Source organism: Macrobrachium nipponense, chromosome 22 (genome assembly GCF_015104395.2).
Source record: "Macrobrachium nipponense isolate FS-2020 chromosome 22, ASM1510439v2, whole genome shotgun sequence".
Taxonomy (NCBI): domain Eukaryota; kingdom Metazoa; phylum Arthropoda; class Malacostraca; order Decapoda; family Palaemonidae; genus Macrobrachium; species Macrobrachium nipponense.
The window spans coordinates 33583182-33599267 of NC_087213.1; the positions used below are offsets into that span (position 1 = coordinate 33583182).

The following is a 16086-nucleotide window of genomic DNA, read 5'->3' on the forward strand; positions in this document are numbered from 1 at the left end:
CACTGCATACAAACCTTCGGTCCTTTTACAATAGGAAGACTCACTTCTTGGTGGGAGGAATCTGAGTCTTTTGTGAACAGACTGGTGTTCGCCCAACCTTGGAAGTCTCCCTGGTCGTAAGAGCGAGGGAGGGATCCAAGCCTCTGTCCGATTGATCGGGGTGTGCACCGCAGGATCAATGGTCAGACCTCTGGACCGAGTACTAAGAGAGAGGCAAGCGTATCTCTTCGTACCAGCAATGTAAGAACTTGTTCCTGTACAGGAGCAAATATAAAGTCATGGGTTTGACTCTTGTAGGCATCCACTTCCCCCCCCCTTGTAGGAGGAAGTGGTGGATATTCTGCTCCTATCCCTAGTAAAAGGGATAGGATGGGGCTGTCATATAGCTCACCTGCATCTCGTCCTCATCCAGCGTAGTGACGACCGTGGCCCTCTGCCCACAGGTAGAGGAGGAGGAAAAGATGGGAAGAGGGAGCCAGTCACTCACTCACTCACACATCCATCCACACAGTCACACCAGGACTCGATGCTGTTTCAGCCTGCGAGGGTCTGGGTTAGCTACACAACTTGTTGAGCAGCCACCACGGGTCCCAAGGAAAAGGTATCCAAGGACCTGTGGGCAATATCCCGAAGGTAGAAGGACGTGAAGGTAGTCTGGTTAGACCAGACACCTGCCTTCAGGACCTGCGCCACGGAGAAGTTCTTACGAAACGCCAACGAGGGGCCTATACTTCTGACTTCGTGAGCTCTCGGACGGGACGTATGGATGTCGTCACTACCATCAGCCTCATACGCCCTCCTGATGACCTCACGCAGCCAGAATGAAAGAGTGTTCTTGGATACTTCTTTCTTGGTTACCCCGGTGCTAACGAAGAGGCGTCGACACTCAGGCCTGAGGTGTCGAGTTTTCTTTAGATAGCGCCGTAGCGCCCTCACAGGACAAAGCAGCATCTCATCCGCATCATTATCGGTGAAGTCCATTAGGGAGGGAATCGTGAAAGACTCAAACCTGTCGTCAGGGACCAACGGTTTCCGAGTCTTCGCAACGAAGTTCGGGACTAAATCGAGAGTCACAGATCCCCATCCCCTGGAGTGTCTTACATCATAGGAAAGACCATGAAGTTCCCCTACTCTCTTCGCCGATGCCAGGGCCAGCAAGAAGAGGGTCTTGAGGGTCAGATCCCTGTCTGAAGACTGTCTGAAGACTCTCTGAGTGGCTCGAAGGGTCTTCGAGTCAAACTCCTAAGGACGAGAGTCACATCCCACGCAGGGGGCCTGAGTTCCCTGGGTGGGCAAGACCTTTCGAAGCTCCTCATAAGCAAGGAGATCTCGAACGAGTTCGAGATGTCCAATCCCCTCAGTTTCAGGACGAGAGCCAGGCTGTATCCTTTGACTGTGGGGACTGAGAGGAGCTTCTCTCGGCGAAGAAACACTAGGAAATCCGCTACCTGCTGAAGAGTGGCTCTGAGAGGAGATAGACCCCGTCTACGACACCAACCACAGAAGACTGCCCACTTCCCCTGGTACACAGCTGCAGAGGACTGACGGAAGTTTCCAGCCATCTCTGTTGCTGCGCTACGAGAAAAGCCTCTCGTTCGCAAGAGATGGTGGATAACAGCCAGCCGTGAAGTCGTAGGGACTGGACTGCTTGGTGGTACCGCTCGACGTGTGGCTGGGCGAGAAGGTTGTGCCAAGGGGGAATCTCTCTCGGTTCTCCTGCGAGAAGAGCCAGCAGGTCCGGATACCAAATGGCCTGTGGCCATTTGGGAGCCACCAGGATCATCCTGAGATTCGGGGTGACCAGTGCTCGACTGATCACCTTGCGAATCAGGCTGAACAGGGGAAAGGCATAGGCGAAGAGGTTGTCCCACGGGTGTTGAAGAGCGTCCTCTGCAGCTGCCCATGGGTCCGGCACGGCTGAGAAGAAAACCTGAAGCTTTCTGTTGTGCCGGGTGGCGAACAGATCCACGACTGGTCGCCCCCACAGGTCGAAGAGCCTTTCCGCCACGTCCTGGTGTAGAGACCACTCGGTCCCTATCACCTGATCCCGACGGCTGAGCTTGTCTGCTACTACATTCCTCTTCCCTGGAATGTAGCGTGCCGACAGCTCTATTGAGTGTGCCTCGGCCCACTCGTGCACCTGCAGAGTCAACTGGTACAACGGGAGACACACTAGGCCCCCGTTTGTTGACGTAGGCCACTACCGTGGTGTTGTCGCACATCAACACCACTGAGTGTCCCATCAAGCGGTCCTGGAACTCTTGGAGAGCGAGAAACGCTGCCTTGAGTTCCAGTACATTGATGTGAAGGTGCTTGTCGTTCTCTTCCCACACTCCTGAAGTCAGCAACTCCTCCAGGTGTGCGCCCCATCCCTCGGTCGATGCGTCCGAGAACAGCTGCATGTCCAGGGGGGGAGTGCGCAGAGGCACTCCTCTTAAGAGGTTCCTGTCGTCCAGCCACCAGGCTAGGTCCTGCCTCACCTCCGGTGTCAGTGACTATGGAAAGCTTGGGGGATCCGTCGCCTGCGACCAACTCTCCTTTAGTCTCCACTGAAGAGACCGCAGGTGAAGACGCCCGTGAGGGACTGACTTCTCGAGTGACGACAGGTGTCCGATCACGACTTGCCATCGCTGAGCTACCTGTTCCTGCCGAGACAGGAACTGGTTGGCTGCCTCCCTGAATCTGCTGATCCGCAAGTCTGCGGGGAAGACTCGCCCTGCTACCGTGTCGATCAGCATACCCAGGTACTTCATCCTCTGCTTGGGCTCGAGATCGGACTTCTCGAAGTTCACAACGATCCCCAGATCGCGACAGAACTCGAGTAGTCGATCCCTGTCCTGTAGCAACTGCGAGCGGGAGCTCGCCAGGACTAACCAATCGTCGAGATACCTCATCAGATGTATCCCGTGCGAATGGGCCCAAGCAGACACCAGAGTGAACACTCGCGTGAACACCTGTGGGGCGGTTGAGAGACCGAAACAAAGTGCCCTGAACTGGTACACCGTCCCGTCGAGGATGAAGCGGAGGTACTTTCTGGAGGACTGATGAATGGGTATTTGGAAATACGCATCTTTCAAGTCCACTGAAAGCATGAAATCGTTTTCCCTGATGGAGTCGAGCACGGAGCGTGCAGTCTCCATCGTGAACCGGGTCTGGCAAACGAACCGATTCAGGGGAGAGAGATCTATCACCGGGCCCCAGCCTCCCGTAGACTTTTCCACCAGGAAGAGTCGACTGTAAAAGCCCGGTGACTGATCCGTGACGATTTCTACAGCTCTCTTGCTCAGCATGGTCTTGATCTCCTGTCTCAATGCTACGTCCTTCGATGACCCTGGAACGTACGACTGCTGTTGGACCGGGTTGGAGGTGAGGGGTGGCCGAGATTCGAAGGGTAATAGATATCCCTCCCGAAGGACATCTACAATCCAGGTCTCGGCGCCGTAGCGCTGCCAAGTTGCCCAATGGCTGGCCAGGCACCCCCCCACTTCCGGCAGCAGGTGAGGGGGAACGCCGTCCCTAGCGTTTCCCCCCTTTCTTCGACTTCTTCCCAGAGCCTCCTCGGGAGAAGGAGGGCTGGGAGGAGGGCTGGTTACGGCTCCCCTTTGCAGAAGTCGAAGAAGACAGTCTTTCCACGGGGCTTCGACGCGACTACCGTCTTAGCCACCGTGGAAGCGCTAGCCGAGCTCTTCGGCTTGGCCGCAGTCCGAGGCTGCCCAGAAGCCTTCGAGACTGCCTGGTGAACCAGACTGTCACTGTCGTCAGTGCGCCGTCTATCCACCGCAGCGTCCACCATCTCTCCTGGGAAGAGAGACGTGGAACTCCGTAAAGGTCCGTTGCAGAGTCCCAATGCCGCTTCACGCCCAGCCGCCCTGGAAACTCGAGTAAGGACAGCGTCCCTACGTCGGAGAACCAGGTTGGCCCACAGGTTTACCGTCTGGTGGGCAAGGAAGGAGATGGCTCTTCCCCCAGACTGGCAAAGTCTCCTAAAGGCCGAGTCATCTTCGGGAGAAATTCCCCGGAGTTGGCTGCGACCTTAGATACTGTGAGGGACCACAGATCTATCTAGGAGACGGCCTGGAAAGCTGCCATGGCAGTGGATTCCAGGCCGAGTGCCTCTTGCTGCAAGAACCATAGGTTCTCGGACAGGAGCTGCTGCAGACACACCCGGAGTTAGCCTGGCTAACTCCGGGTTCACCTGTTTGGGCGGCATCGGGTCCTCAGATGGCATGTAAAAACGCCGCTGTCGCAGCAGAGGAGGTGGAAGCAGCTTGCTCGACCTGCTAGACTTGAGAGAACCGTCTTGCCCGGAGACAAGAGATTCTACCTGGTCCAGCACTGAGTCGGCAAGCTCAGAACGCGGCATACCCACCGTCTGTCTGGGTTCCCTCTTCGGGCCCCAGAACGACTCGAGCCGGGACGTGGGCTCGGATGGTGGGAGCGGCGATCCTTCCCCGAGGTCGTTGTGCTGACGAATCAGCGCAATTACCTCGGCAAAGTTCCTCTGAATCTCAGGAGTGACTGCATCCTGTGGAGTAGGACCATCCAGTCCCTCGAACATGAGCAGCTCCCGAGACCCTCCCCCCTCGAGGGGGGGAACAGCAACAGACCCCTCTCTGTCTCCTCCAGCCACTTGTGCATACGACCTGGCCGGTCCGAGAACCGTGCCTGGTACGTAGGACGTCGTGGTGGGATCCTGAGGGGCGCACCCCTCACGATCACTCCTCAATACCTCGCTCCTCCCGGTGTAACCCGAGGAGGTTGAAGGTATGGGAGAGGCAGACCTGACGCTCCCTCCTCGCTCGCTGGCAGAACCAGTGGGCTTGGAGGACTGCAGGCGATCGTCAACCCGCGGTGGCGATGAGCGGCAGGCCTGGTCGAGCCGTCTCGCTGTGGAGAACGGCTGGACTGAGGACAGCGGCCCCGGTCTCGTGTGTCAGAAGAGATGGTGCTGGTCGCCGTACCCGATCGCTCTCTGAGTGTGACGGTCAGGCGACCGGCGAGCTCCACTGTCACGGTGAGACCGGTGCGTATCCTCACGGCGCATCACGTCGCTGGTACCAGCCGTGGCTGGTGCCGGCGAACGGGGGGACCTCTTCCCAGCCTCAGCCCGTGGCCAGTCGTGGACCGTCACGTCAGCCCGGGTAGCCAGCTGATCGCCGCGAGAGCGAGAGCTGGTCTGGTGAGTCACGTGAGCGGCTGTCACCAGTCTTCCGCTCCGTGCCGTGAACCTGACGCTGAGCTGGCTCAGAGGTCTGGTTCCTAGCTGCACGGTCGCTGGTAGGCGACCGTACACTCGGTACCTCTCGCGAACGAGAGCCCGAGACGGATCCTGCTGCCTTGGTCGAACCACTAACAGCAGGCGAGGAAGTGCCGGTGTTAGCCGGCACTCCTCTGGTCCCCGTAGTCTTCTTCCTTGCGGAAGAAGAGACTGGTCCTGCCCCCGAAGGAGCAGGGTGACCAGCGGAAGAACCCCCCGTCTCACCGGAGCGAGACGGGCCCTTAGAAGCTCCCGAAGGAGACTTCTTAGGGGGGGAGGAGGCGACCTTCTTCTTAGGCGGTGGAGCTTTAGAAGATGAAGGGGAAGAGGCGGCAGACGACGACGACGAAGAAGACGATGAAGACGACGACGACACCTTCCTCCTCCTCCTCTTCTTCTTCTTCGTCAGCTTCCTCAGGACCGATGTCAGATCTGTCATCCAGGGCGGAGCCGGGGCTGCTGTTGCCGAAGCAACAGGGCCCGGACGCACCTGTCCGAACAGATCGGCATCGGGAGCAGCGGCGCCACGAACAGGAACAACGTCAGCAGGTGCAGGCATCACAGGAACAGCAGTGGAGACGGCAGGAACAGATACAGGAACGGCAGCAGTGGTCGGCAACATCACGTCCGTAAACAGCGGCTGGGCAGGTACGGCAGGTACAGCAGGCTGTACAGGCAGACCAGGTGGACAGACCAGCGGCACAGACATCCTAGGTACTGGTGGGAGGTCCAGGGGCGAGCTCTTCGGGCACACGAAGTCCGGTCAAGGCAGCACGGCAAAACCAGGCGGCGGCATCACACTCCCCTGTGGTACGGCGACTGGCCCCTGCACCGATGTAGTTGGTGTAACAGAGACCGCGTGCGGGGTGTACACCAGGTGAGGAGGTGAAGCATAGCCAGGAGTTGACAGGGTCGTAGTAGTGGTAGTCACCGTAGCATGCGTGACCGCCACAGAGCCAGCGAGATGGTAGAGCAGCCCCTGGACACTCTGCACGCCCTGCAGACCCAACGATGCCCACACCTGTCAGAGGTCGTCCTTCGCGGCAACAGCACCTGAGGAAGCAAAGGTCGGGTGATTAGCAGGATCCTCTACCCGTTCGTGCGATGTAGACGAACGGATAGAGGACCCAGAGTACAACTCAACGTCGGGGTATCTCGCGCCCTCCTCCACACTCGACAGATCGGGTGAGGAGAAGGACCTAGAAACCCCCCCCCGAAGGGGAAGGCGCCAAACGCGGGAGCTGAGCGGGCGGCAGGAAAGAAGACGAAGTGTCCGTAACCAAAGGAGTCGCGGGAGAGCTTTCCGACGACTCCTTTGCAGGCCTTCGCTTCTTCCTACCTTCGTACAAGCCCCACTGCGCCTCCGACCAAGACATACAAACTTCACAGGGCTCGGCTCGGGTACATTCGCGGCCCCGACACCGAGCGCACAAAATATGGGGATCAATTTCGGGAAAGAAGCGGAACTTACCGCATTTACGCCATTCGGTACCCGGGCACAATCTCCGGAGGGTAGCAGGGCGTGGAGACTCCATAATTGATCAGATAAATCACAATTGCTGAAATAAAGAGGAAATGATTGTACTTACAATGATTACTCAACACAAACACAACCATATACTCAAGGGAAAGCAAACGACGAGAAGCGGGCAGAGAGCGTCTAACACACACGTCTACTCGCTGTGAGGCCGAAAGCAAAAGTGATTTGTTTACCTCCCAGTTGCGCGCGCGCGCCTGTCGCACAAGCAGTTAACTACCGAACCCCTTGTTCGAAAGCTTACGACCTATCCAGCTGCCGCTAGTACCTTCCTATTGTAAAAGGACCGAAGGTTTGTATGCCGTGTCGGAACAAAGTTAATTTTAAATTACAAACAGCTTTGCGTGCTGCCTCACTTGATGTTCACTGCATTTATCATAAAAGCACGGAGGGAACAAGAAAAAAAAAAAGTAAAGATAATTTTGAAAATGCCATAAACGTTACCAAGATTATTTTGTATATCGGCGACATACTGAATACGATTTGTATATCGACGACAAAGCCTGAGTCGACTCGCCAGAACCAGACTGGAATCTTTAAGATCCTGGTACTTGTGATCAGTCTTGTGATATGTATGAGAAACCTTTAATGAAAAATAAATTTTATCATAAATTTTATTCCTACTGTAATTACACCACTGATAAAATTTCTTAAAGGTTACCGAAAGATAAAGGTTGTCAGCGCAACCACAACTCTATGTTTACATTTTCTCAGCTGGGATCGCATAGATAAAAGTTTCTTTCACGGATTTTGAAGTATTCCTAAAATAGGCGATTTTTTATGAAGATATGCCAATAATATATGGTAAAATGGTTTTATTACCTTTATCATTTTATTTCATAAAGTGAATCTTGGTGGTGAATGTTGGTGGTTAGGCTATAGCACCAAGGCAGAGGTTAGCCTACAGATACACATCTTAGAATTCAAGGTTTGATCTTTACTATTGCACTATAAGATGACCACCAATTTTTAGGGGGGAATTTTAGGATTAAAAGTTAGTCTTATATGTGGAAATATACGGTAGATTAGTGCCAAGGGTATAAGATCGTTTAGCACTTCATGTAAAAGTATAAAAAATTGAAATTTTGACAGAACCTCAAGTAACCCAGTTCACACAATTGTAAATAGACTACTCATGCAAGATGCAAACCCCAAAGTAACCTCTGAGATAATATATGATTACTAAAACTAAGCATATAATTCATCAATGCAGTGTAACATACATTACTTACAGCTCCATTTTTAATATTTGTATTGGAAAAAATAAATTTTAGAATTGTCTTTTCTGATGTTCCAGGCAAATTCATAATACTTTATGAAGAATCGGTTCAAAATGCGTCACAGCCAACAAAACCATACTTAATCCATACCCAAACATTAATTATGTCAGCCATAAATCACAGAGTACCCTGTCATTCACCATACGTTCATTAAAACTTTATTCAAATTGGCATCCTAATTTTATATAGGGCCACTGTGTTACATCTGCATCCCCATGAAAACCCTTTTTCTTTCTAGAAGCACTTTCAAAATGTTTCTTCCAAGGGGGCACACCCACCATTTCTTAGAGCAACTTTCTACTAGAAGCCTTGTGATTAAATTAAACACCAATACGCAGTCATAGTGACTTGCCACAATGGATTTCCAGCAATGTGTGTTTAAAGGTGAATTGGAATATCAGTCCAACATTCTTGGATAAAGGGGGAACCGGTCCTTAAAAAACTGGCATTAAACAAGTATTTTTGTTCTGAAAGCATTATGCTTTAACTAAAGAAATTTATTTAAATGGTAGAAAAAAGGGTTTACTTTGATTTTTCCCAGGTAACTCCTTCTCTGAGATACCAATATATTTTCATGTTGGAGATTAGCAAGCAGCTGTCAGTAGAAGCAGCTTCTCGGTTAATATATCCATTTCAGTCATTTACTATCATGAAGCACATGTGGTATGATGCTGTACAAGATCCAAGCAATCAATAGCATGGAAAAAATTAGAATCAATAGCATGGAAAAAAATGAGAAGCTGCTAATGTACAAGCACTCCTTCAGTGTGTGATGATAATCTTCCAAAACACTATATACAGAGTGACGATGCAAACACTAAACTTTACTGCAGGCAAGACAACATTCACTTCCAATCAATACCAGAAAATTTAATTCCTTCAAATTATCCAGTGACAAGCTGAAATACTGGAATAATCATCATCAACTTTCTAGGTAACCATGTACTGTGCTTACTGTAGCAAGTACTATAACTACATCTTGGCAAGCAGCAATTCACAAATAGTGTATTTAAAGTCTAAAACAGATAAACTGCAGTTTTTTTCCATGTGTATTTTTTTAAGGACTTTAAAAAAACCCATTTATTTTTCACAATAAAATACCTAAGATGAAATAGTTTAATTACAGACTGCCAGCCTACAAATTCTGCTTAAAAGAGCATTGCAGCAGAGCATTATCTAATTACTCCATAAAGAAAGTTTTTTCATAAAACTAATTAACCACTGACTTAACTGTTAACATGTCCTTCAGTTCATGGGCTACCTGGCTCCTGGACATTCTCTGGCGACCAGTTTCACTATCCTGTAATGGGTAGATGCAAATATAATAGGCAGACTTCAGTGCAGTCTTTGCCATTAGAAAACCTTAGGTAAAACTACTGAGCTCCATAATAGGCAGACTTCAGTGCAGTCTTTGCCATTAGAAAACCTTAGGTAAAACTACAGAGCTCCTTGAAAACCAGTTCTCATAGCACCACAATCTCCTTTTAAACTCGCATATTGCAGTTCAAGAGTATTTTTGTCTGTTACAATTATCACAAAGCTAGAAAAAACTTAAAAAATGCTAATGTTAAAAAGCTAGAAACATAAAAAAAATGCTAATGTTAAAAAATGTAAAATGAAGATTCTAATAAAAAAAAAATGCTACATCGATGACATTCCCTTCTAACATATATTGGAAACTGTTTCTCTGCAAAATGACAAACTCATTGAAAGGAGAGAATCTACATAAATTGAAAATAAAAAAAATTACCTCTGTCGTCAATGACCTACGGCGTGTACCAGATCCAGACCGTCCTCTTTCTTTTGAACATTCCTGGAGGAAATTGGAAAATTTAAAGAATCTTCACTTTAATCTCAACAGTCAATTAAATACTCGAACTAAAATATTCAAGAAACACATGGCATGTCATCTACTAAACTACGAATCATGAATAAAAAAGACTAGCAATCTTTTCAGCCTTTTCATTCACAGCTAAAAAGGGGCTTTTTCATGCTAATTAGCTGATTAGAACTTTACAACAATTACTTTTTATTTGTTCAGAAATATTTTAAGTAGTGTTATGTACAATGTGCCTATAGTTTAGATATATTAATTTATAGGAACGGACGAACTATTACAGAACTACCTTATTACGAAATTATTGTCTTCTGAATTTGTATGGATTTCCAGTGCTTGGAACTTCTCTAAAATAAAAATATATTTCCACTATCTTTTTCAATTATTTGCACAACTAAAAGCATTCAGTTTATCTCTAATGTACAAGCTTATATTTCATTACTTGCTATAAGATAATTTGAAAAGTGGTCACAGGGAATTTAATATATATGTATTTCAACTGAAAATATAGCTCACTATAAACAGTCTAGTAACATTTACTTTGAAGATTTTAAAGGACATAGCAACTTTAGTTTTCATGTAAAAATACTACCTATTCTAAAGGGAATAATTGATATCAATTATAATTCACGGCTGGACCTGAATAACCCTCTAGGTATTATCCTGGAACTAGTCTGAAATTAGCACCAACACCAGTTGTGGAAACGAACATAAATGAAAGGCCTTAAAACACATATCTGACATTAACATTTGGTTTTATAACCTTCAGACAAATTTTACCTTCATTTCATGAACTCCTATTTCTGATTTTATGTCCTGGGTTACCATAGTCTTAATCTGTTCTATCTTTGGCTTCCCTGATCAATATTAGACAGCCACCTAGATTTTTGTAAATCTCCCCTAACAATACTTGAATTTATGGACCTCTCCACAAGAATTTGTCAAATGTGCGAGGCTGGCTATTTGAATTCTTCCCCGTTTAGGCACAGAGTCCTTAAATAAGGGATAGTTCTCGCAGTTCCAAATTCTTGTGCTTACCCAAAGCCCTAACAATCCTGGGTACAGTATATAAAGACTTTACTGTTTCTGGTGCTTAGGGCTCAAGTGTTTTGTGGTCACGTACTCATATTTAAATACCCTTTTATCTCATTTTACTAAAAGTTTTAAAAGAAATTTTCAGTCAGTATTGTTATTCCCCAAATACGTCTCTGTGTGTGCTGGAATGTGTAGAATGACATTTTCAAACTGTATTTCTCTCACCCCCTGGTATGGAGACTGAGCTATACTTAACATACTGCCAGTTCTTATGTGTGGCGCCTTGAAATCTTTATCGTCCCTGTTGAAATCCCAGTTAGCAGGCCCTAATTCTTTTAAAGTTTGTTACAGCAACTTTGTTATAGTAACTCTAGCTTTCCCTAGTTCGATTAGTTAAACTATCGTTCTGAAAATGCAATCAAGCACTTAAGGTGAACATGAATGAATTGCCACAGTTCATGTTTGTAACATACAAATATGAACATAATTACATAGCATTCACATTTTAAAACCATTAACACAATTAAAGACTAACAATTACATACCCTACTCCCACCTCTCCTCCTCGACTTCTTTCTGGGCGATTGTGACTTACAGCGCCTCTCTAGAACAACCTGAAAATGTTTAAACTAGTACTTAATATACAGCATAGTCATTTAAAGGTTAGTTTTATGAAAACAGCATTATATATTCCTTTTGAAGCCACTGATATATAAAAAACAAACAAACCAGGGAATTACTAAGCATACATTAAATAAAAATATTCATTTTTATATATGTATTCAAAGCAAGAAGTTTGAAAATTTGATCATATTTGCTCTGTGTTCATAATCAGGGCCTGGTAGGGAATAACTTACTTTTGCAGACTCCGTACTTGGGCCAGCTATTGGCCCAGGATTGGAATCTTCAGAAGATTCTGAAGTTAGAAGCAGTGGATGAGGTCTTGGGGAGCTGGTTTTCTTGGTAAGTCTTCTCCTCCTCCCAGTACCAGAGCTAGTTGGCCCAGGACTACTATCATCATCCATGTTATCTATCTGCAATTCAGGTAAACTAATCAATAAAACATCTAGCACTTTAGATGTAACCTTGCAACCTAATATTAAGAGATGTAACCTTAACACTTAACAGTACCTCCAGTATAAACACTAGCTACTTGTTTTAGCAACATTATTCAGTGATTAGTTTCATGTAACAGCAGAATTTCCTTAAGTTCTCTCCTGCTTACGATTGATTCTATTAAAGTCCTACACCTCTCTTGGCTCTGGCTGTCGTATAAAATAACTATTATAAGCAAGAAAGCTTTTACAAAGGATACGCATAAACACTTTTCTTTTCCCTGTATGTTTGAACATTCAAGTGAACTTTAGTCTTTGCCTTCTACTATCAACTAAAATTACAAAAATACAAATATATCAAAACATTCAAGTAAACTTTCGTCTTGGCCTTCTATTATCAACTACAATTACAAAAATACAAATATATCCAAACATTCAAGTGAACTTTCGTCTTGGCCTTCTACTATCAACTACAATTACAAAAATACAAATATATCCAATGAAAATAAATGCCAAAATCATTAAAAACAATTATATCAAAAGAAAACTAAAAAAAATCCAATAACACTACACACTCATTTTTGAAGACTAACCCTAGCAGGAAAAACCAAAAAATTAAATTTTCCTAAAAAATATTACTAGCTAAAATTGGGACATTATTCAACAGTTAAATTTATCATTTCCTTGGTTTAACTACTGTTCAATTAAAGAATATTTTAACTGACCCAAAGTAATATTCTTTGGCAGGGGAATAATTATTTGAATGGAATGATGGGCCGATTTGTTGACTAATGAACTCTTTAGAGCATTTTTCCCTGATGACTGGTAAATGTCATTAGTTAGCTCTTGCTAGTTATGTCCCTTTAGTTAAGCCAAGACTATGATTCGTATACATAACATATTTGGCTCAAATAGCACTACAGTGATCAGACATGACAAAATGAAAAATATGTTACATACGAAATGACTATGGATTAAGCAGTATACGGGCTTTTCAGGTAGCAGTTAAGTCACTACAAAAAAAATAAATGTCAAGGGACGGGCCATGTGAATAACATGCTCTAAAGAATGGAATAGGACCTTAAATTAATGAGGGGATATGTCTCACACACATGGCTAACTTCCATTTACCTTTTAGGGCAGGAAATGGCTTTAGTGGAGAGGGCGATAAATTTTAATTGGAAATATTTCAGCCCTTATATAACATGGAAAAAAAAAATTACTTGTGCAAATTTATAGCAAAATCACATACATTCCTTGCTAAAAGGTCAGTTATTTCCTGTTAATGTGTGTGTGTTAAGTATATCATCAACATGAAATAATCAAACTACTGTGTAAAACTTTTGTTGCCAAGGGGAAGTTTATGATCAAATATTAAATAATTTCAGTTTGAATTAAAACATGGAAAAATAAAAAGTTTTCCAGAATACTGTATTGCAAATTTGTAGATACTACTAAAATAAAACTACTACTGTAATCATTTAAATGCTGAAATTTTTTTTTTATAAGAGTATTTGTACAGTTGTAGCAGTTTTCTGTAATCTTAAGTAGGTAGACTTCTGTAATCTTATCTTAATTAGGTAAAGACTGAAATATGTTCTAGATTTATGGCCATTTTCACCTCAGCCTCATTTCATACTGGAATTTTATAAGTTATTCACATAGACCCTCCCTTGCCTCCCTTTTTCATTCAGGCTAACTGCTGTATGAAAAGCCAATTTAATACTTGCTCTAAGAGTATAGTCACTTCTTTGGCAATATCTTATTTTGTCATGACACTCACTGTGCTGCACTTCAAAGTATGTAAATGTTTTTGTTAGGCTAGCTAAATGGCCATTATTAACAAAATTAGTTTGGCCATTTAACCCTTTAACGACCAGAGATCCCATTTGGGATCTTTAAAACAGCTACTTTCGGGTAGTCGTGGTGAACAAGTTTGAGCTTGTATGAAATTGACGCTTTGGCAACTCATAGCTACACTCCTCTGCTCTTCGAATCAACCAATCAGAAGCCACCAGGCCCTCGCACAAAGACTGGAGGGCCTTCGACAGACACCTCAGTCGTGCGCAAGTTGGAAAACAGTCAAGACGTGCCGCAGTAACCTCCAAGTTTCCCCCCCCTCCGAACTTCGTAATCATGGTAAGCACACAGTGACTGTGGGATAGTGAAGCCTAGTGATATACTTACCTTTTGATGTTGGTTTGAAGGGCTGTAGTGTTACTGACGTGTCGTAGTGACAAAAAAAAAAAGTATAGATCCCTTGCGGGATACTTCGGTCGTTCTTAGGCGGACCACGCTCATCCCATGAGGGATGTATCGGACCGTAACGGTTACAACGGCCAGTAGAATACGACGTCAAGTAATTTTTTTTAGTGCTTGTTTTAGACATTTGTGAATAATTTTAACAATATATCTAGATATAATAGTGATGATTTATAGATGTTAGGTTCATGTGCATATAAATTATTACCTTACAAGGGATTGAATGATAGGTTTTTGTTAGGGAAAGTTACATTTTTCTTTCATTACATGATTTTAAAGTTGTTTTTTTTTATTTTTGCAGTTCCAAAGCAGTATGTTTTATGGGCAACGCAATGCTGCATTGGAGACTCAGGAACGTGTACCATGGGTAGCCCCTGACGACGCTGAAGGAAGTGATGTCGACGTGAGCCCTTTGGACATTGACAGTGATGATGACGACCCTACCTACGTTCCTGACGAAGGCCTTACTCAGGACGATGCCTTTGACCCTCCTAACTCTAGAGGTTAGTATGAGACATCCTTAGAGAGAGAGAGAGAGAGAGAGAGAGAGAGAGAGAAATGTGTTGTAAACATTGTATTTAAAAGTCTCGTTGTTATAATGGTATTTAAATTTGTTGCCCTTTAAATGGTTTGTAAACATGGGTATTTTAAAAACTTATTTGTTTAATGGCATACTCACTGACATACACGTGCACACACATGCATACTCACTTGACATACACATGCATGCGCACACACACATTTACTGTTTTACTAATGTTACTTTATTCTTGTTTCAGCTCGCAAGGTCAATGTTGTTGTCCCTCAAGCGATGCCTATGGAAGAGGAAGGTGAGCCTAACCCTAAGAGGTCTCGTGCTGATGAATGGAAGAAGGAAGACATTGATATCCGTGCCCTGCCCAACTTCATTCATCAGAAGCCTGACTATTTGAGGGAACCTTATGAATATTTCTCCCAGTTCTTCACAACTGAATTGAGGGAACACATTGTGTATCAATCCAACCTGTACTCAAGACAGAAGGATGTAGGCAGCAACTTCCACATGTCAGAAGAGGATCTCATGGTTTTCCTTGGCCTCATCGTGTACATGGGCCTGGTTCCTCTCCCTAGCATAGTTGACTTCTGGGCCGTGAAGACCAGGATTCCTCAAGTTGCAGACTTCATGTCCAGGAACCGCTTCAAGGCAATTCGATCTTCCCTTCACTTCAGCGACAATGACCAGGCAGCTGCATCCCAAGATCGGTTCTTCAAGGTGAGAGTCCCCTTCACCAAGGTCACCAGAGAGTTCCTGAAAGTTCCTGAGACTCCTATCCACTCCATTGATGAAGTGATGGTCGCCTATAAGGGCACAAGGGCTGGTAACCTTCGCCAGTATGTCGCAAAGAAGCCTGACAAGTGGGGCTTCAAGTTGTTCTGCCGCTCCAGTGTGGATGGGTTTGTGCATGATATTCTCATGTACCAAGGGGAGACAACCTTTGTGAGCCACCATACTATGCTATCTGAAGAGGAGAAGCCATGTCTGTAACTTCCAAGTTTGTTGTCGCCTTAGTGAATACCATCAAGGACCCCAGAAACTCAGCAGTGTATGCAGACAACTACTTCACAAGTATAGGGTTGGCCAAGTACCTGAGATCACAGTATGGATGCCGGTATGTGGGCACTGCCAGGGAAAACCGAGTTGGTCATCCTCCCCTGACGTCTGTGAAGGAGATGAACAAGAAAAGCGACACAAAGGGGGACACTGGACTATGTCTCTTCTGATGGCATCCTTGTTGCAAGATGGAAGGACAACAGCGTTGTGACAATCTTGTCCTCTGATGTTG

The 16086-nt window shown here is 45.6% G+C and overlaps 2 protein-coding genes across 5 annotated transcripts in view; one reads left to right on the top strand and one right to left on the bottom strand.

The window, feature by feature from the left end:
* LOC135198587 (uncharacterized) overlaps window positions 1-16086 on the bottom strand; it is a 93176-nt gene that overhangs the window by 60212 nt on the left and 16878 nt on the right. For all 4 annotated transcript variants that reach the window (XM_064226312.1, XM_064226310.1, XM_064226308.1 and 1 more), the window contains exons 2-5: window positions 11804-11980; window positions 11492-11560; window positions 9825-9887; window positions 9306-9374 (exon numbers count right to left, since the gene is read on the bottom strand). In XM_064226312.1, the coding sequence (XP_064082382.1) occupies window positions 9306-9374; window positions 9825-9887; window positions 11492-11560; window positions 11804-11971 (369 nt within the window). In that variant the 5' untranslated portion in view covers window positions 11972-11980. The remainder of the gene's footprint in view (window positions 1-9305; window positions 9375-9824; window positions 9888-11491; window positions 11561-11803; window positions 11981-16086) is intronic.
* LOC135198586 (piggyBac transposable element-derived protein 3-like) lies at window positions 13865-15980 on the top strand. Its single transcript, XM_064226307.1, has 3 exons — window positions 13865-14140; window positions 14565-14766; window positions 15043-15980. Exons 1-3 carry the CDS (start codon window positions 14138-14140, stop codon window positions 15786-15788), a joined length of 951 nt encoding a protein of 316 aa, XP_064082377.1. The 5' UTR covers window positions 13865-14137; the 3' UTR covers window positions 15789-15980.

Excerpts from the sequence above, each read along its gene's own strand:
- LOC135198586 (XM_064226307.1), top strand. Across the intron at positions 14,767-15,042 it reads TGACCCTCCTAACTCTAGAG|CTCGCAAGGTCAATGTTGTT; the intron begins GTTAGTATGAGA and ends TTCTTGTTTCAG.